The sequence below is a fragment of the Odocoileus virginianus genome, chromosome X (genome assembly GCF_023699985.2).
Source record: "Odocoileus virginianus isolate 20LAN1187 ecotype Illinois chromosome X, Ovbor_1.2, whole genome shotgun sequence".
NCBI classification, from domain to species: domain Eukaryota; kingdom Metazoa; phylum Chordata; class Mammalia; order Artiodactyla; family Cervidae; genus Odocoileus; species Odocoileus virginianus.
This window is the reverse complement of record NC_069708.1, coordinates 14,073,577-14,094,432: the sequence shown is the minus strand read 5'-3', so window position 1 is coordinate 14,094,432 and position 20,856 is coordinate 14,073,577. Positions and strand designations below refer to the sequence as shown.

At 36.8% G+C, this 20,856-nt stretch overlaps 1 protein-coding gene across 16 annotated transcripts in view; it reads left to right on the top strand.

Moving 5' to 3' along the window:
* Window positions 1-20,856, top strand: part of CASK (calcium/calmodulin dependent serine protein kinase) — a 378,632-nt gene that overhangs the window by 173,757 nt on the left and 184,019 nt on the right. For all 16 annotated transcript variants that reach the window (XM_070461881.1, XM_070461880.1, XM_070461877.1 and 13 more), the window contains exons 4-5: window positions 10,799-10,876; window positions 15,105-15,177. In XM_070461881.1, the coding sequence (XP_070317982.1) occupies window positions 10,799-10,876; window positions 15,105-15,177 (151 nt within the window). The remainder of the gene's footprint in view (window positions 1-10,798; window positions 10,877-15,104; window positions 15,178-20,856) is intronic.

The window sequence follows — 20,856 nt, the reverse complement described above, 5'->3', positions numbered from 1 at the left end:
TGTATATGCAAGGATTAAAGCATCTATCAGCAAACTTACATATAGAGAATTCATTTAAACTGTTATCAACAATAAAGTATTTACATGTATCACCTGGGAGGATGGAAATGGAGGCTCTGCATTTCTAAGATCCCACTAGATGGTTCTAGAGCGTGGGGCCCCCACGACACCATGAAAATGTGATTGTTCTCCAGAGCCCTCCTTCATACTATGATCTTACCTTCTTAGCTGTAATCTCTTGTCTTCCATTAAATGACTCAGAACCTTGAGCAGAAGTTAGAAGTTTCCCTCTTTGTAAACTGAACATTTGGGTACATGGTCTCTGAAGTCAAACTGCCTGAATTTAAATCCTGGCTCTGCCACTTACCAGCTATGTGATGTCTTAGGCAAGTTGCTTAATGTCTGCTGTTTCTCAGTTTTCTTATAAGTGAAATAAGGGCGGTAAAAATACTTAACCTCATAGACCTCTTGTAACTATTAAATGAATTAGTGCATGTAAAGCACTTAGAAAATAACTGTCACATAGTAAGCACTCAATAAATGCTAGCTTTATTAGAACAAAGAAAGATTATTTGCTTTTGAACTGTATATAAAAGAAATCATGCAGTTTATGTTTTATCTTTAAGATTTAGCCAAATTTTTGTGTACCTATAGCTAATTTCTTTTGATCACTATTTAATAGTCTATTTTGTAAATATATTAAAATTTTATCCATTCTACTACCAATGGACATTTGGATTGTTGACATCTAGGGACTATTGTGAATAGTACTGCTATGAACATTCAGGTCCACAGAAGCACATATTTATTTGAAGAGACTGTCTTTGCCCAATACTCTGCAGTTCCTTTTTTATCCTATATCTAGCATCCATATGTGTGTGTGTGTGTGTGTGTATCTGTTTCTAGGCTTGCTCTTATGTTCTACTATCCTGTTTGTCTATCCTAGTGTCAATAGTGTACAGCTTTAATTATTAAGCTTTGTATTATAAAATTTTGAAGTAGAGCAAATCTTCCCACCATATTGTTCTCCCAGAATACCTTGAATCTTTTTGTCCTTTTGCATTTCCATATACATTTTAGATTCTGCTTAACAGTTTCTAATATGATACCTGTTGGGATTTTGATTGGAATTCCATTGAATTTATGCTTTAACTTGGGAAAGATGAGCTGTTTACAATACTGGGTCTTCCAGTCTGTGAACAAGATAATTTTTTCTCCATTTATTTTAGTTGTTTAATTTCTCCTAAAAAAAATCATACTCTTCTCTCTAGAGACCCTATACATCTTTTTATTTGATTTATTCCTATGCTCTTTAATGAAAAAAAATTTTAATTTCATTTGTTTTATGACAATTTTGCTAAATTCTGATTAATTTTCATTTTTCCTTAGATTATTTTGAATATTCTGCATATACACTTATACCATCTGTAAATAATGATTTGTTTCTTCCTTTTCAATTCTTATACATTTCATCTCTTTATCTTGCCCTTACTGCTCTGGCTAGAACCTTCACAATATTGTTAAATTGTTGGAGTGGACATTTTTGCGTTCTTAATTTAAGAATTTCTTAAGATTTAAATCCATAGTTTTATTAAATGTTTTTTCCTTTTATTGAGGTGGTCATTATTTTTTTTCCTTAATCTATCTCAGTGTACAGAATTCTATTAATTGAATTCCAAATGTTAAAACAGTTTTGCATTCCTTTGGTAAACCCATCTTGATCCTGTTACAGTTTTTCAATATAGCTCAGTATGGTTTCGTTTGGCTTATTTGCATCTATGTTCATTAGTGAGATTGCCCATTAATTTTCACATGCTGTCCTTAACAGGTTTTATATCTAGTTTAAGCTAACTTCATAAAATGAATTGGAAACTGTTCCTGCTTTTCATTTATTTTATTTCTCCTCACAGTGTTCTGTAGAACTTGTGAGAAATGCCCTCTAGGCCTAGAGTTTTCTATGCCAGAAGGTTTTTAATTACTATTTCAGTTCCTTTAATCAGTAAAGAAGTATTTAGGTTTTCTAATTCTTTATGTGTTTTGATGAGTTTTATTTTTCTGGAAATTTGTCCATTTCATATAAATTTTCAAATTTGTGGCATAAAGTTTTGATATCTTTTTAATGTCTGCAGTATATAGAATATCTCCTTTTTCATTCTTCATACAGGCTGCTTTATATGTCTATTTTTTAATTCAGGCTTGCCCAAAATTTATCATTTCACGAGGAACAACTTTTAACTTTGTTAATCCTCCCAGTATCTGTATGTTTTCCATATCATTGGTTTCTATCCTTATTTCCATCTAATTTATTTGACTTTAACTTGATGATTTTATATGACTTATGGAGATGGATGCTTATCATAAATCTTGAATGTTTCTTCTTTTAGAATATTAATATGCATTTATATGCATTTATAGTATATAAGCTTTGATGCATTGATTTTCATTATCATTTCCATTTTAAATATTTTCTTACTTTCTAATAATTTTATTCTGAAATCTGTCTAATAAAAGTATATTGTTCAGTTCTCAAAATTGGGATTTTTCTAGTTCAGTTATATAAATCTTTTCCAAGAATATTTTTTTGCTTTGCCTTTTGCCCTGTTTTTTCTTCATTAATTTCTGCTCATTATCATTTCCTTCTATCCCTTGATTGGATTTAATTTGCTGTTCTATTAAAAAAATTTCTCCTGGTGGAATGTCACTGACTTCAGCTTTTATTTTCTAATATTTTCCATCAGTGTTTGTAATATTTATGTTAAATTTAAATAATTTTTAAAGTATTAAGACTGCCTTATAAATACTATTTTAACAACATACTGAAGGAATGTTTTTGCATTTTATTTTTTAGCATTTAGAACTGTTTTTAGTATTACAAAAATGGTAATACCTGTTCTTTTTTTTTTTAAGTAAAAAGGAAACAAAAAATCCAGAGTCCTACCCATTTACTCTTTAACACTGTGTTGTACTATCCAAAAATTTCTCAATACATTTGAATGCACATATATAATGCATATATGTTTGTACACCTTAATATATTATGCACATCTTCCTATATCAATAAATATACTTCTATAGCATCATTTTAATGGCAGCATAATATCCTACTCTGTGGATTTACCACAGTTTATTTAATCATTCTCTTTTTGTTGGACATTTAGGTTTTTTCTTAACTATAAAACTTAAACTTTAAAACTATAAAAACTATAGTTTTTAACTTAACTATACTGTGATTAGAAAACATACTCTGCTTACAGTTCTTTAAATTTTGTTGGGTCTTAGAAATCCACTTCTGCAATATCCTGAGTTGTAATCCAAACTAGTATTTTGTGTGTGTGTGTGACATCACTTTTACTTGAAAGAATGACTAACAGACAAGCCACAGTTACCCAAACTTGAGTATATGGCAGACATTCAATAAAAAATGAACAAAGCGAGCTTGCTGCTTCCAGGGAAATAACTCACAGTAGTTGTTGCCAATGATGAAATTCAAATTTTTCAAGTGAAAATTATAATTTTGGAAAACTTATATCTGCCACCATGAGTTTAACAGCTTCCCAGGGCTTAAGGGGGTGTGTTTGCATGTGTTCATGCATGCACTCAGTCGTATCCAAATCTTTGTGGCCCCATGGACTGTAGGCCACCAGGCTCCTCTTTCCATGAGTTTTTCCAGGCAAGAATACTGCAGTGGGTTGCCATTTCCTCCTCCAAGGGATCTTCCTGACCCAGGGATTGAACCTGCATCTTCTGCATTGGCAGGTGGATTCTTTACCACTGAGCCACCTGGGAAGCCCCCCAGGACTTAAAGAATGTTTCTATTGTAATCAACAGTGATTTTTAATATCATGTAATCAAACGTGTCAATATTAGGAAATTCCGCATAACTCAGTGGGCCAGTGTTTTTCAAATGACTAATGCATAATGTTATAAAGTTATACACATAGGTAAAAGGTCTATTCAAAGAAAAAGAACTTAGTAGTTGACCTAGATATTAAAGTATACCTCCTGACTTATAAATTATTGTTGTCAAGTATTTATATTTAAAATCAATCAATCTCCTCCTGGCACACCCCATCCCACCCCACTACCTACCTCTATTTCTGAACAGTAACTGTTTTATATGATCTCTCTCTCTCTCCAGAGGAAGACTGAGAAAATAGTTGTTTTATACAATCATTGTTCATTTAGATTCACCTACATATTTACATTTTATGTTTTCCATGCCTTGCTGAATCTCTGAGTTTTCTTCATATTTCTTCTTCCTGAGGAATATTCTTTTATATTTCCTTTAGGGATAGGTATGCTCGTGGCAAATTATCTCAGTATTTTACTTACCTGAATTGTTTTTCCACCTTCATTCTGTAAAGATTTTTTTTCTTTTTATTTTAATTGGAGGCTAATTACTTTACAATATCATAGTGGTTTTTGCCATACATTGACATGAATCAGCCAGGGGTGTACATGTGTTCCCCATCATTCTGTAAATATTTATTAGTGAGAAGAGAAGGTTATATTGGCAGTTATTTTGAGACACTTTTCCACTGTTTTCCGGCTTCCACTATTGCTACTGAAAGTCAGCTATCAGTCTGTAGTCCATTGTTTTCACTGTTTTTGAGATTGTCTATGTTTCTTTGTTTCCTGCAGTTTTCAGTGGCATATAGCTAACTATAGATTTCTTTTTCTTGCTTGATGTTTAATGGGCTTCTCAAATCAGTGGATTGGTATCTTTAATCATCTCTGGGTAATTATCAGTCATTATATTTTCAGTATTGTTTCTGCTCCATTTTCTTTTCACTTTTTAAACTTCAATGAAATAATATGCTGACTTTCAAAGTAATCTTTTACATTTCTTAATCTCACCTTTATTTTTTTCCATGTTTTGCCTCCCCTTGCTTCAAGCTGATTATTTTCTAGTTCACTAATTTTCTCTTTGACTATCTAATCTGTTCAAATTCTTAATTTTTATGTTTTTCTATTCTTAAATTTCTTCTTGCTGCTTTCCCAAATCTACAGTGTCACTTTTGATTATTTATTTCTCACTGAATATTTAAAATTCAGCTTTTTCCTCCATGGTAAGCATTGGGGTTTTCCTATGCTACTGATAAGACATACCAGAATATATTGTATACTGCAATTTTCAAAATGCAGCTCTTTATGTTTCTACCCTGGAGTACGAGATATTTTGTCAGAGCCTTAGCCCTTGGTGGACTCTTCTGTGGTTTGTGAGAAGAATACCTCTTTTTGTCCTCTTGGTTCATGCTATAAGGCTACATCTGACTGTCATTTCTCTAGAGTTCCCCAGAAGTGAAACCTGTTGCCTCCACAGCTGCCTTCTTTCCACAACCCCTCCATATCCCCAGGGCAGAAGCAGCTCCTGCTTCCCTCTTTGAGTTCTAATCCTTTCTCTGTTCTCATAGGTAGTTTTTTACTGTTTATGCTGTTAATTTGTTTAACACTTAAAAAAATTTTTATTGGACTGGCCAGAAAGTTTGAGTTTTCCCATACCCAATATTTCATCTAGATTTTGTAATTGTTTTTATCACCTTCAGGGGAAATGCTCATCAGAGAAATCCGGCTTTGATCTGTTCTTTACAGTGCTCCTCAAAGAATAGTTTGCAGACAAATTCTAGTCTACCAGTCATTTACCACTCTATAATGAGATAAGAACAGAAATTGAGTATAAACATCTAGAAACTGTTAGAATAATTTATGTTGCTGTGAAATCACAGCATGTAGTTTTGTATGTTGTAAAAAATGTATTAGTTCTTAATATACTAGAGTGTGTGGGGGGCGGGGGGTGGTGAAAGGTAGCCCTTCATCACAGTTGGGCTTCCCTGGTGGCTCAATGGTAAAGAATCCACTTGCAATGCATGAGACACGAGTTCAGTCCCTGGGTCAGAAGGATCCCCTAGAGAAGGAAATGGCAACCTACGGCAGTATTCTTGCCTGGGAAATCCCATAGACAGGAGCCTGGCGGGTCTGTGGGGTCACAAAAGAGTCAGACATAACTTAGCAACTAAACCACCACCATCATCCCAGTTAATTTGAGAAGCGCTTCTTCATACAAGAAGGTACTAGTCTCTTACAAGCCTTCTGTTTCTCTGCTTTTATAGAACACATTGTAAAGGAGGAGAGAAAACTTTCTGTATACTCTTATGTTAAATACCTGGGGCCTATGAATTAAACAGACAAATGGCAAATTAACAGGAGAAAAGATTTTCTTTTGGGGGGGGTGGATAGAGAAAAGATTTTCATTTGCACATGGTGGGCAGTAAAGAGCGGGCATGCTCACAAGAAAAAGTGAAACCCACAGAGACCCAGAGGCTTATATACCATTTTAACAAAGAGTGAAAGTGAAGAGACTAGACAAAGGAAGGAAGGGGGAGTTTGGGTATCTAGGGTTGGAAGTAAATTGTAGGAAGGTAATCAGAAAATATATGGTAAAAAAGAGTTATTTAATAAGGTTTGTTACACAGGTCAGAGTGGTTTTCTTCTTCCTGGTACATGAGAAGGGAACACCTTTACAAAAGGAAATTTCTGTCACTTTAATAAAGGGAAATTAATGTCCCATTTTTAGGCAGAATGGAGGAGAGTAGAGTGTCTTCCTGTATGTGCTGATTTTCAGTTGCCTTCAGCTCAAAATAATCCTTTGCTAAAGTGGCATATTTGGGGCTGGAATATTTTGATCCCTTCCACATACTTACAGCCATACCTTGTCCCTCTAGACCTGTGATCTCTTTTGTTTGTTTGGAGAATTTGTTTTTGTATAATTTTTAAATTTTTTATAAGTAGTGCATTACAAAAGTTTTAAAATTCAGATAGATGAAATGAGGGGCAGTTAAGATCATTCATAATCCCACCACTTTTCACAATTCAGCGTAAACATCCCATAGTTTTTCTCTGTGTTTAGTATAGAAATATTCCCCATACTCTTCCATAGCAGGATTTCTTCTCTCTCTCATTTCATTCCCTCAGAATGGAACCAACTAAGGAAATTCAGAGCATGCTTATTGAAGCTTCTTGGCAGCCTCAGAAACACCCTGAGATGGGAAGCCAAAAAGAAAACCAATAAGAGAAGGCTTATAATTGTTTTTAAAAGCATATTATCAAGTAAAGTTTGTCAAGAATTAAGACAGTGAACTTTTTGTTCAAGATTAATATACTGGGATTGTATGTTTTACGAATATGTATATTTTAAGTTTCTAGATGAGTAAAATTTGCATAAAAGTATTTTTAGCTCTTATTTCTGTATCTCATAAAATTTTTAATTAATGGATTGCCTTTTACTTTAATATCAATTAACATTACAGATAACTAACCAAATAGCTTTAATAATAGAAAAATTACTTTTACAGTAATGACTTACTTTCAGACTAAAACCTCAAAGAGCACGCATGCTTGTTTTTAACATTACATAGGCGGTTTTGTTTGGTGCCCCTGGTTATGAACCATTGTATTAAAAAATGTATAATAGCCAAAAGATCCCATTTATAATAGCAACTAAAAATATAAAATGCCTCGGAGTGGGGAACCCAATAATCAATATTTGGAACCAATGTGAAGAAAACCTTAAAATTCTAACTCAGAGACATAAAAGGCAATGGAGACCAGGACATGGAAGCAACCTAGATGCCCATCAGCAGACGAATGGATGAGGAAGCTGTGGTACATATACACCATGGAATATTACTCAGCCGTTAAAAAGAATTCATTTGAATCAGTTCTAATGAGATGGATGAAACTGGAGCCCATTATACAGAGTGAAGTAAGCCAGAAAGATAAAGAACATTACAGTATACTAACACATATATATGGAATTTAGAAAGATGGTAACGATAACCCTATATGCAAAACAGAAAAAGAGACACAAATGTATAGAACAGACTTGTGGACTCTGTGGGAGAAGGCGAGAGTGGGATGTTTCAAGAGAACAGCATCGAAACATGTATGTTATCTAGGGTGAAACAGATCACCAGCCCAGGTTGGATGCATGAGACAAGTGCTCGGGCCTGGTGCACTGGGAAGACCCAGAGGGATCGGGTGGAGAGGGAGGTGGGAGGGGGGATCGGGATGGGAAATACATGTAAATCCATGGCTGATTCATGTCAATGTATGACAAAAACCACTACAATATTGTAAAGTAATTAGCCTCCAACTAATAAATAAATAAATAAATAAAAATTTAAAAAATTTAATAAAAGGCAATGGAGATGCATATCATATTCACAGATGAGAATGTTAGGAAAATGTTAATTTCTACTTGTTAATCTATAAATATAATACTATTTCAGCAAAATATTTTTTAAAAACTTCTTAGTGTTTGAGAAATTGATTTTAAATTTCAGCTGGGAGGAAAAAAAGTCTCATAGGAAAATGTTGGCAAAGAGTAATAATGAAATGAGACTTATTTTGCCAAATACTAAAATAGATACTATTGCAGAATTAAAAATGGTATCAGACTAGATACCAAAATAGTGGAAAAGAGTAGAAACCTAAAAATAACTTCGTATGTGTGTATGCATATGTAGAAATTGTCATTTCAATTACTAGTATTTTCACATATGTCCAGGAAAATGAATCGATTCATGCTGGTAACTGTAGCCCAGGGCAGTAAATGATTTCCAGTTATTTCCCACTGACTGGTTCCCTCTTTAAGTATTTGCCTCTCACCACCTTACTACCTTCTCCCACCCTTAAGATTTTTCCCCCTTTCAGATCCCTCCAAAAAGCCTTCCTCTGGCTCTAAGGATTCTTATTGCTTTATGATGCAGTTTAGCTTTCTCCTTTGCCCAACTTATCTCTCATCTAAGATGCATCGTGCTTATCCTCACATTTCGCAATTAAAAAGGAAGAAGGCTAAACAAAGCTATAATTCCCTCACTATGTGTTTTTAGTCTTCACAAATGAACCATCCAAGCTTAAACTGCAGCCAGCTTTAAAAATAGTGCTTTTTTCTCCCCACAACACAAAGAAATGAAAAATATTCAGCCTCTCTAGTAATCAAAGAAATATAAATGAAAGCATTTATGGGTGACTTTTTTTCCTCCTATCTGATTGGCAAAGATTAAAAAGAATAATCATCCTAGGCGAGCCAAGCAAGGTAGAGGAAAGAACACTTTCACACTCGGTAGTTGCGGAGTAAATTGTTGAAAGTTTTCCAGTAGTATATGTATCAAAAGCATTCTTTTCTATGCCTCTTGACCTAGCAACTCTGCTTGTAGGACTGTTGCCGGTGATCAGGGTTGTTCACATAGATGCATGATCACATTCATCTGGGCTTTATTTCTGATGATGCAAAATAGGCCCTGCCATACTTCAGAGTAGACTGAGCCATCATAAAAATTAGTTTAGAAAAGAATCCTATTGAACATTGGAAAAAGTTCATTGGCTGTGAAATGAAAACTAGGTAAAATTGGTAAAGCTTTGTATAAATGTGAAAGTATTTTCATATAATATGGTCAACTAATCAGTAAATATTTACTGTGTACCTAGTATTGTCAGGTTTTAGGTGGGAATATGTTGAAAGTATAAAATATACTTGTTCTTTTAGAACTTCATGCTACATTTGAACTGTTGAGCTTGAATATGTATATTTGTTCCTTGCACACTTAGTAGGTGTAGCTGTAAATAGTGGAAAGAGCATTGAATATAGGTAGGGATTTGAATTCTGTCCCTGTCACATACGTGTCTACTCACTTAGACAAATTATTTGAGAACATGAAGGATGCTGACCTCATGGGGTGATAGTAAGAGTGAAGGGAGATAAAACAAGGACTGCTTTCCATAATGCTTGGTGAATAGTACTATTAGTAATGATTATTAATGATTATTAATTAATTAGTTATTGGACTTCCCTGGTGATTCAGTGATTAAGAATCTGCCTTGTAATGCAGGGGACACGAGTTCCATCCCTGGTCAGGGATGCCCCAACCTACAATGCCCCACAACGTTTTGCCAACAAAGGTCTGTGTAGTCAAAGCTATGGTTTTTCCAGTAGTCATATACAGATGTGAGAGCTGGACCATAAAGAAGGCTGTGGTTGTTGTTCAGTCACTCAGTCATGTTGCACTCTGCAACCCCATGGATTGCAGCAAGCCAGGCTTCCCTGTCCTTCACTGTCTCCTGGAGTTTGCTCAAACTTATATCCATTGACTCAATGATGCCATCCAACCATCTCATCCTCTGTCGCCCCCCTTCTACTCTTGTTCTCAGTCTTTACAGCATCAGGGTCTTTTCTAATGAATCAGCTTTTTGCCTCAGGTGGCCAAAGTATTGGAGTTTCAGCTTCAGCGTCAGTACTTCCAATGAATATTCAGGGTTGATTTCCTTTAGGATTGACTGGTTTGATCTCCTTCCTGTCCAAGGGACTCTCAAGAGTCTTTCCTAGCACCACAGTTTGAAAGCACCAATTCTTCAGCACTCAGTCTTCTTTATGGTCCAACTGTAATATCTATACATGACTACTGGAAAAACCATAGTTTTGACTAGATGGACCTTTGTTGGCAAAGTGATATCTCTGCTTTTTAATACACTGTCTAGGTTTGTCATAGCTTTCCTTCCAAGGAACAAGTGTCTTTTAATTTCATGGCTGCAGTACTGTTTGCAGTGATTTCAATGTTAAGATGGTTATAATGTCCTTTATAATTGGTATCTATTTTTCATCAAAAGAAGGAGATTTAAATAATTTATTATAATCTTTAGCTGTAAGTCAACTAAAAACTTACTTACAGTGTATTCACTTTCAATGTTTTCTTCCTGAAATTTTCTCTTTCCTTATATTCTTTTTCACATCTCTCTACAGTATGGATGGAGCAGATCTGTGTTTTGAAATCGTAAAACGAGCTGATGCTGGTTTCGTATACAGTGAAGCTGTCGCCAGGTATGTAATTTGTATCAACTTCCCAAAGTAAAGGTAGAAGTAAAAGGGAGATGACAAGGAAATCACATGAAGCGTCCTGCTCTTTGAATGACAAGCAGGAAAGGAGCATCTCTTAATTTGCCTTAGTGGAACCAAAGAGTGACCGGAAATGCAAAATATTAAACAGTGAATTTATTTATATGGATTTAGAATTTAACATCACCACTGCTGTCTTTTCCATTTCTGATGACTTTTATACAAGGAGGAATTTGATAGGTCAGGAACTATGTAGAAGGAAACTTGGGGGTTTTTTTGGTGTGTTTTTGATTTTTGCTTTTTAGCAGATGTGCCTCCTTAGTTCTTCAGTTTGCCTTTTAGTGATAGCAGATTGTATTGTGACCAGTGAATCTGAGAAAAAGCACGGAACAGCAGAACAACAGAAATAACAGCACAGTTTTTCTGCTGAATATATTGGATCTCCCAATCAATCACTGTAGTCATCATGGTTCCAAGTGGAGGAGTTCCTACTCAAAATAAGGATTTAATATGAAAAATCACAGGAGCCATGCACTGGGTCACTTGCCTATAGATTTGGAGAAGTACATCTTTCTGCTTTGTGACTCTCTAATCATATCATAAATACCCACTCCAATAAGTTGCCTTTTAATACACGGGTTACAGCAACCCTCTTTAGTCACTAACCTTGTTATGTCAAAGGGTTCAAACCTATAAGGATTTATTAAAACTTTCTACCATTTGGGAAACAGTTACCATTAAATGATTATAACATTCTCCCTCCTACCATTCTTTTTATAATTATGGCACAATGGACAGATATGGCTGAAAACAGCTTAGAGACTACTACCCCCATGCAACTTTAAGCTCAGAGTGACTTGACTTTCTTCAGATTCTTTGCACAGTCTTCTCCTGACTGAGCAGCAAGGGCCCCCATTTCAGGAGGTGGAGCAGCCATAACTATAACACAAGATGAAGAATATACTAAATTTTAGGTAGCTGCTGTTTTCTACTCCTGGAGCTAGGGGGAGGAAGCAAATGAGAGTTTATATGTATTAGCTTTAGTTCCTTCTTTTAACTCCTGATTTATTCATGGTAGAACTGAGGCCAAATATCCTTTTTTATTTTGTGCCATGTTCACTAAAAGCGTATTCTAGAGTTTTCTTTTTTTTAATCCCATTTTGCTTTTGTATTCTTATCACAATTAAAAGTTTTTATTTTGTATTGCATTTTAGAATTTTAAAACATTCTTTAATAATCAATGCTATCTTGATTTTTCTTATGGCATAGTGGTATGCCACTTTCTCCTACTAAATGAAACCCTCAGATTTTGCATAGCATTATTCATATTTCTTCAAGAATTAGAGTTTTGTATTTTTCCATATTGTTATCTTTCAACAGCAGCATCAAATAGGGAAAACTAAAAATTCTGGATGTTGATTTTATAAAACAGTGAAACTTGATGGAGGAAGATGACTTTTTCCTTTTTGAACCACAAAGATACTGGAATACCTGGCAGATAGGCTGTTGGAGTTGATGTTAAACCACTACTGCTAAAACTCTGTTCCATACTCATCCATTACTTTGCCAACAAAGGTCGGTCTAATCAAAGCTAAGGTTTTTCCAGTAGTCATGTTTGGATGTGAGAGTTGGACTATAAAGAAAGCCGAGTTTATATGGACTATAAACTATAGTCCATGGACTATAAAGAGTGCCGAGGAATTGATGCTTTTGAACTGTGGTGTTGGAGAAGACTCTTGAGAGTCCTTTGGACTGCAAAGAGATCCAACCAGTCCATCCTAAAGGAAATCAGTCCTGAATATTCATTGGAAGGACTGATGCTGAAACTGAAACTCCAATACTTTGGCCATCTGATGTGAAGAACTGACTCATTTGAAAAGACCCCAATGCTGGGAAAGATTGAAAGTGGAAGGAGAAGGGGATGACATAGGATGAGATGCTTGTATGGCATCACCAACTCAATGGACATGAGTTTGAGTAAACTCTAGGAGTTGGTGATGGACAAGGAGGCCTGACATACTGCAGTCCATGGGGTCACAAAGAGTCGGACACAACTGAGCGACTGAACTGAACTACTCATTCCTATTACTTTTCTTCAGCTTTGAGCCTGTCTCTGCCACTGTGCTAGGTGTTAGAACATGAAGAATACCAGTGTTGTAGAGATGATGTCATAGAGTGAAATGACTGGAAGTCTCTCACAATCTTGAGATTTATAGGAAAGTTAGATGTTTATGTACATCAAGATGAAAGTCTGTTGATTTTAAAAATCCACCTATATTGCTGTTAAAATGGTGATTTTATGAAAGGAACTTACCAGAATGGACCAAAGAAAAGAGTAATATTGGGATCAATAAATGACACTGCAAAGAGAGAGATTTGGCAAAATTTATTAAAACCCTTCCTAAAAATGACAATAGGGAGGGACCTCAGAAAGTATGATTAGGTATGTCCCCTATTGCAGAGTACCAGTGACCATGTAACCAAGGGCACATAGATCCTTCCTTTGGTTTAGAGCATTCAACCAGATGACTTCTACCTTCCTTCTCTCTGATCCTATGCTCCATTGTTGGGAAATGCAGCTTGTATCGTTTGTTCTAGTGAGACCAAGTGAAAGAAAACTCAGACACCAAGTAATCGTACTGATAGTGTTGTTTTTCTCCAGCTGGCTGACCTTCAAGAGGAGTAGCAAAGCGTGACATGAAAGAAAACTGCGTTCAGTCCTTACAACCCAATTACTGATTACCTCTGTTTTTCAGAGGTGGTGAGTTGTGGAGTAAACTAATACACAGGATCAGGTTATCAAATCAAAGTCTCACAAATCAGAGAGATATTCTTCCCTAGCACCAGGCTTTACTGAACAATTGTAAGGATACAGCCAATCAAAAGACCCAACTGAAGCTGAGAGAGATCTGGGCCTTTTAAGGGCAGCTCTTCACTTCTTCCTGCATCAGAAAAGCACCGCTGGCCCAGAATAGATGAGGTCTCTACATGAGGTCTGTGAGATTCCACACATGGAGGGGAGCATTTCAACTATGAAGCATCTCCACTAGAGAGTGGTATAGCTTACACGCCATCCTCCATGAAGCCAGTGATGCCTCAGGGATCCTGGGTTCTGTTTATGATAGGCAGTCCTTAGCCAGGGACATTCTGTTAAGGGAATTCTAGAGATAAGCTTTCTTCAGCCTTTATTTTAAAGTTTGGAGAATGAAAGATCCGGATAGAAAAAAACAAAATTAAATAAATACTAACCAATAAATAATGCTAAGTATATTGCATTTCTGTGTCATGGCTGGTTGGGAAGGAAAGGGGGGACAATGAGAAAGGAAGATAGTAGGAAGAAAATGACAGATATGTAGGGAATAAAATTCAGAGGAAGAGAAGATGAAAAAGACCCTGAAAGAAAAAGAGAAACAGTAGGATTATAGAAGAAGAACTTTAGAACTGAGAGAAGGAAATTGAAGTAAGTTCTCAAGTAATACTGAATGAACTGCTCTTGTCACACCCAGTGGCTAGTTGACCCTGTTAGCACTTTTAAATGCTGACTCCTCCTCTGTTCTTCTCCTGAACCCAGTGCAAAGCCTCGGTGGACCCTGCTGGCCTTGTGAGGAGTTTGATTTTCCTAGGACTTCAGCCCAGAAGGAATCTGCTTTGTTCAGGGATGCCCCATCTAATACTTGATCATGTTGCAAAAAGAAATTGTAGGCATAAGGGGGTTCTCTCTTGTTTGTTCTTAGAGCTAAATGGAAATAAGACAGCTAACCAGCCTCTGCTGGCAGATGAAAGGCTCCTACCCCTTGAGTTAGAATTCTTTGTGTACTTCTGAGCACTGCTCACTTCATAGCAATCCAGAGTAACTAAGTAAAATTAACTGAGTGTCAGAGAACTGTTATTTATTTTTGTCATGTTTTAAGGTTGAACTTTTAGTTTGCAGAGCTATTTTACCTATGAGCTGTGTGAATGTGTGAAAATTCCTTTGACTTAGGTATCTTAGAAAATGTAGAACACATTATTTCTTCATAAAGCTCATAAACTTATGCGTCTGCCAACTTTTTCATTACTAAGCTGTGCATTCCACCAATCTTGTCTACTCAAATGAAAAGTATCTGTGGGCAGCGAGTATGAAGGTAGGAGTTATAAACTAGGGACATTGTATATTAAGTTTTAAAAATAAAAGATTTTTTTACAGTTCTAGATTTCTTTTGTTTTTCTACAGTCATTACATGAGACAGATACTGGAAGCTCTACGCTATTGTCACGATAATAACATAATTCACAGGGATGTGAAGGTAAGTCATTTTTATTACTAACTAATATTTGTGAATAGAAACTGACTTATAACAATGATAGTAATGAGAAATTTTTCTTTAATGTTGTTATGAAGAACATCTTAAAGTTAATTTTACTTACAAATAAAAATTTGTTAAACTGGTTTATATTTGGAGAGTTGTAGTAATTCTTAATAGGAACAATTTTTTATCATTTCCATTTCCTTATTTTTATTAAAATGTAGATGCATTCTAAAATTCCATTATTCTTTCTTTGCCATTGTGTGTGTGTGTGTAAGAGAAGTGTGAAAATCCAGTAAATAGAAAGAACAAACAATATCCTGCACTAAGTTAATTGAGGGGAAAATGAGAATTTGGTTGATATAGGAATAGTTCATCACACTTACATTTCTGTAATGTTGCAATGTAGAATAGTCAGCATTTTATTTTCTTTGCAGAGAGTTTTGAAACATAGTCTGAAATCATAAATTATAATACAGTTTGTACCCTTAGGAATATGAATATTACCATTATTCAGTCTTTATGCCTGTTTGATCCCAGTATCAACTCATGAGAACTGTCAGTTCCTGGCTCATCATGATGTCAGGCAGAACATGGAAGCATGAAACAAAGGAAGACATGGCCCTCCTCCTCATACCTACCCCTTTTCAAGGCCTTGAGTTGCTAAGAGCCCCTGTGATCTCTCTGGCCCTATTGTCCACTTTCACATGCTCCTGTTTTTGTCACTGGTTTCTCTCTAACCTATAGCATCCATAGGTACAGTGCTCTTCTTCTCTCAAGAAATATTATCAAAGGCCTGGCTTCTTCAGTAGATTTTAATGGTAAAGAAAATTAAGTAGAATTTAATTAAATTTTCTGTAACATCTGAGAAATTTTAACTGAAATTCTGGTGGTTAAAAGCTGAGGGAAAGCATGAGCAATTCCAAACCAATCTAGTGGAATGTTATAATAGCAATGAAAAATCACTGGAGAAATGTACAAAATACACATTAGTGTAAATTAGTTGTAAAATATCTTATTCTTTTCAAATGTGGTGATAGGAAAGTGATATTGTTATTATCTCCACTCAACATTTTAAACAACTCAGTGGATACATAGCAGTTTTATAAGCAAGTATTTTTCAGTTATGCAAACAAAGGGAGGGAGAAGTATAGAAAGATAAGGGGGATGGGGAATGGTCAGTGATTGCAATGTGCCGTATTATTCTTTTGCATTTAATTAATAGAATAAAATGCATATATACAGCATGAACTATATCTCTGTAAATGACAATCTGTGGGAGTTCCCTGGTGGTCCAGTGGTTCAGACTCCACACTTCCACTGCAGAGGGCATGGGTTTGATACCTGGATGGAGAGCTAGGAGTCTGCATACGATGCAGTAAGGCCCCCCAAAAAAAGATCATTTGAAAAGTTAAAATATGTAAAACAGGGGGCTTCTGTGATAGGTCAGTGGTAAAGAATCCACCTGCCAATTTAGGAGACACAGGTTCTATCCCTGGCCCAGGAAGATCCCACATGCTGCAGCTACTGAGCCCATGCGCCATACAACTAAGCCCATGCACCACAATTACTGAGCCTGTGCTCCGGAGCGCACATGCTGCAGCTGCTGAAGCCCATCCACCCCAGAGTCCGTGCTCTACAACGAGAGAGGCCACCGCAGTGAGACACCCGCACACTGCAACTGGAGAACAGCCTGCGCAGCAGCGAAGACCCAGCACAGCCAAAAATAAATAAATACAATTTTTTAAAATATGGAAAACAAATTCTGAGTTCATGTAGTAGCATTGTGTTAAAGACTGTTGCTCAAGAGGCAATTTTTTAAAATTGAGATATAGTTAACGTTTAAAGTGAGTGAAAGTGAAGTCACTCAAGTCGTGTCCGACTCTTTGCGACCCCATGGACTGTAGCCTATCAGGCTCCTATGTCTGTGGGATTTTCCAGGCAAGAATACTGGAGTGGGATGCCAACGTTTAGCATTATATTAGTTTCAGGTATACAGCATAATGATATATGTATATATTGTGACATGATCACCACAGTAAGTCTAGTCTCTGTCACCAAGCAAATGTACAATATAATATTATTGACTAGTCACCGGGCTGTACATTACATCTCATGACTTATTTATTTCTGTGATTGGAAGTCTGTACCAATTACCCTCTTCACCCATTTTGTTCCTCCAACCCTCTTTCTCTCTGGCAACCACCATTCTGGTCTCTGTGTCTGTGATTTTTGTTTTGTTTGCTCATTTGCTCTGATTTTGAGATTCAGTGTATGACTGAAATCTTATTTGTCTGTCTCTATCAGACTTACTCAACATAATACCCTCAAGGTCCATCCACTTTGTCACAATGGCAAGAGTTCATTTTTTTTTTTAACGACTGAGTAGTATTCTGTAGTATTCTGTTGTATATCTTTGTTCATTTACCTGTCAATGGACACTTAGGTTGTTTCTATTTTGGCTAATGTAAATAACGCTGCAGTAGCATGGGGGTGCATATATCTTTTTAAAGTAGTGTTTTTGTTTTCTTCAGATAAGTACTCAGAAGTCAAATTGCTCAATCATTTGGTAGTTCATGTTGAAAGTGAAAGTCATTCAGTCGTGTCCAACTTTTTGCGACCCCATGGACTACACAGTCCATGGAATTCTCTAGGCCAGAATACTGGAGTGGGTAGCCTTTCCCTTCTCCAAAGGATCTTCCCAACCCAGGGTTCAAACCCAGGTCTCCCGCATTACAGGCAGATTCTTCACCAGCTGAGCCACAAGGGAAACCCAAGAATAGTGGAGTGGGTAGCCTATCCCTTGTCCAGTGGATCTTCCCAACCCAGGAATCGAACTGGGGTCTCCTGGATTGCAGACAGATTGTTTACCAACTGAGCTATCAAGGAGGCCCCCATATGGCAGTTCTATTTTTAGTTTTTTGAGGACCCTCCTTACTGTTTTCTAGAATGAACTGCACCAATTTACATTTCCACCAATAGTGTATGAGGGTTCCCTTTCTTTCTACATCTTCACCAACACTTATTTCTTACCTTTTTGATGATAGTTATTCTAACAGGTTAGGAGGTGATCTCTCATTGTGGGATTTGCATTTTCCTGATGATTAGTAATGTCAAGCATCTTTTCATGTGCTTGTTGGCCATCTGTCTTATTTGGAAAAATGTCTGTTCAGATCCTCTGCCCACTTTTTTTTTTCCATTTATTTTTATTAGTTGGAGGCTAATTACTTTACATCATTACAGTAGTTTTTGTCATACATTGAAATGAATTAGCCGTGGATTTACATGTATTCCCCATACTGGTCCCCCCTCCCACCTCCTTCTTCACCCGATCCTTCTGGGTCTTCCCAGTGCACCAGGCCCAAGCACTTGTCTCATGCACCCAACCTGGACTGGTGATCTGTTTCACCCTAGATAATATACATGTTACAATGCTGTTCGCTTGAAACATCCCACCCTCGCCTTCTCCCAGAGTCCACAAGTCTGTTCTATACATCTGAGTCTCTTTTTCTGTTTTGCATATAGGGTTATCATTACCATCTTTCTAAAGTCCACATATATGTGTTAGTATACTGTAATGGTCTTTATCTTTCTGGCTTACTTCACTCTGTATAATGGGCTCCAGTTTCATCCATCTCATTAGAACTGATTCAAATGAATTCTTTTTAATGGCTGAGTAATATTCCATGGTGTATATGTACCACAGCTTCCTCATCCATTCGTCTGCTGATGGGCATCTGGGTTGCTTCCATGTCCTGGCTATTATAAACAGTCTCTGCCCACTTTTTAAATCAGATTGTTCGGAATTCTGTTACTGAGTTGTTAGAAGCAATTTTATTTTGAATTCTGTTCTTGAGAGGTAATTATATCAGCATCATATGAGAAATAATGATGGACAACACACTCTACTGTAATACTTTCAATAATATAGTCAGTCAGCTTTTTGGTTGGCCATGGTATTTTGTATAATGACAATCCAAAACCAAATACAATATCTAAGTAGTTATGTTTGAATACTGTGCTTCAGCTTCTCATTTACATTCTGATTGATTTATTCAACAAATATCCAAGTACCTACTTCACACAGTATACTGTGTCTAGAGTCCTAAAGGCATTATGGTCTCAGTAGACAGATGAAATAGTGTATCTGTTACCAACTGCTGCACATCAACACACAGTGACTTGGAGCAATCACCATTTATTTGCTGATTTATTTGCTGTCAGTTCTGCAGTTGACAAAGCTTGAGGAGGACTGCTCAATTTTGTCTCACAGGCTGTTGGCTAAGGTGGCATGGCTAGTATCCACAAAGGCTTCACTCACTTTTCTGGCATCTCAGCAGAAGTGAATAGAACACCTGGAAGCTGGCTGGGCCCTCTTTGCAGTCTCTCATTCAGAATCTTTCTCTCTCTCTCTCTCTCTCTCTCTCTCTCTCTCTCTCTCCCCTTCATTTCATGGCCTCCCTTTCTAGCAGGACAGTGTCTCATGGCACCAAAGGAGCAAAAATGAAGCCTCAACCTAGAATTGGCACCATGTCATGTCTTCTGCCTTCTGTTAGTCAAAATGTCACAAGAGCAGCCTGGATTCAAGAGGAGGAAAAACAGGTTGCACCTTTTAGTTAGAGGAGCAACATAGGTGCACAAGGATAGGAGAACTTGTTCATGGCCATCTTCACAGATAGGCAAAACAAATAATTATCATCCAGGGTATGGGGTGGGAAATATTAAAAGACAGAGTCATAGAAACCTCACGGAAAAAGTTGCATTTGAGCCTACTCTTGAGTCATGGGAGAGTTACAACAGGATGAGAGGACATTTCAAGCAACAGGAATAGTGTAGGCAAAGGCTCAAAGTTACTGTAATAAATTTTAGTAAACTTATTATATCTAAGGAGTAATATATTTTGAGGAAGCATCCAGAAACATGAACTTCCCAGGTGGCAATGGTAGTAAAGAACCTCCCTGCCAATGCAAGAGACACAGGTTTGATCCCTGGGTCAGGAAGATTGCCTGGAGGAGGGCACGGCAGCTCACTGCAGTACTCTTGCCTGGAGAATCCCATGGACAGAGGAGCCTGACAGGCTGCAGTCCATAGGGTTGCAGAGTCGGACACAACTGAAGCAATATAGCAGGCACACACACATCCAGAAGCATTCTAAGGAAGGGAAGAGAGAAGTGATTCTCAAACTGCAAGTTAATAAGAAACCACCAGAAAAGGCACCATTGTTGAATTGGGAAACAGACTCAACACAGAGCACACATTATTATTGATATTCTTTGTATTTCAGTACCTGAAATCTGTACATTTCGCTTGGTAACTATAGTGCTCACATTTAGCTAGTCGGTAAATTGGGATTGGGTTTTTTTTCTTCTTAAGACATCCATCCAAAAATACATATCGAGTGCCTACTCTGTGTCTAGCACTATCCTAGGAACCAGAGCTACATCATCGAACAAAACAGACCAAATCACTGACCCTGTGGAGCTGACTTTGTAGTTCAGGGAGACAGACACTGATCACTGAGCATAAATAAGTCAACTGTATAGTAGGTTAGAGAGGTGAAAAGGACTACAGGGAAGAAAAAAAAAAAGAGCAGCCAAAGGGATGAGGACTACTGGAGAAGGGGTTGCAGTATTAAATAGGGTGAATGAAGCAGGCCACATTGAACAGCGGACCTCTGGC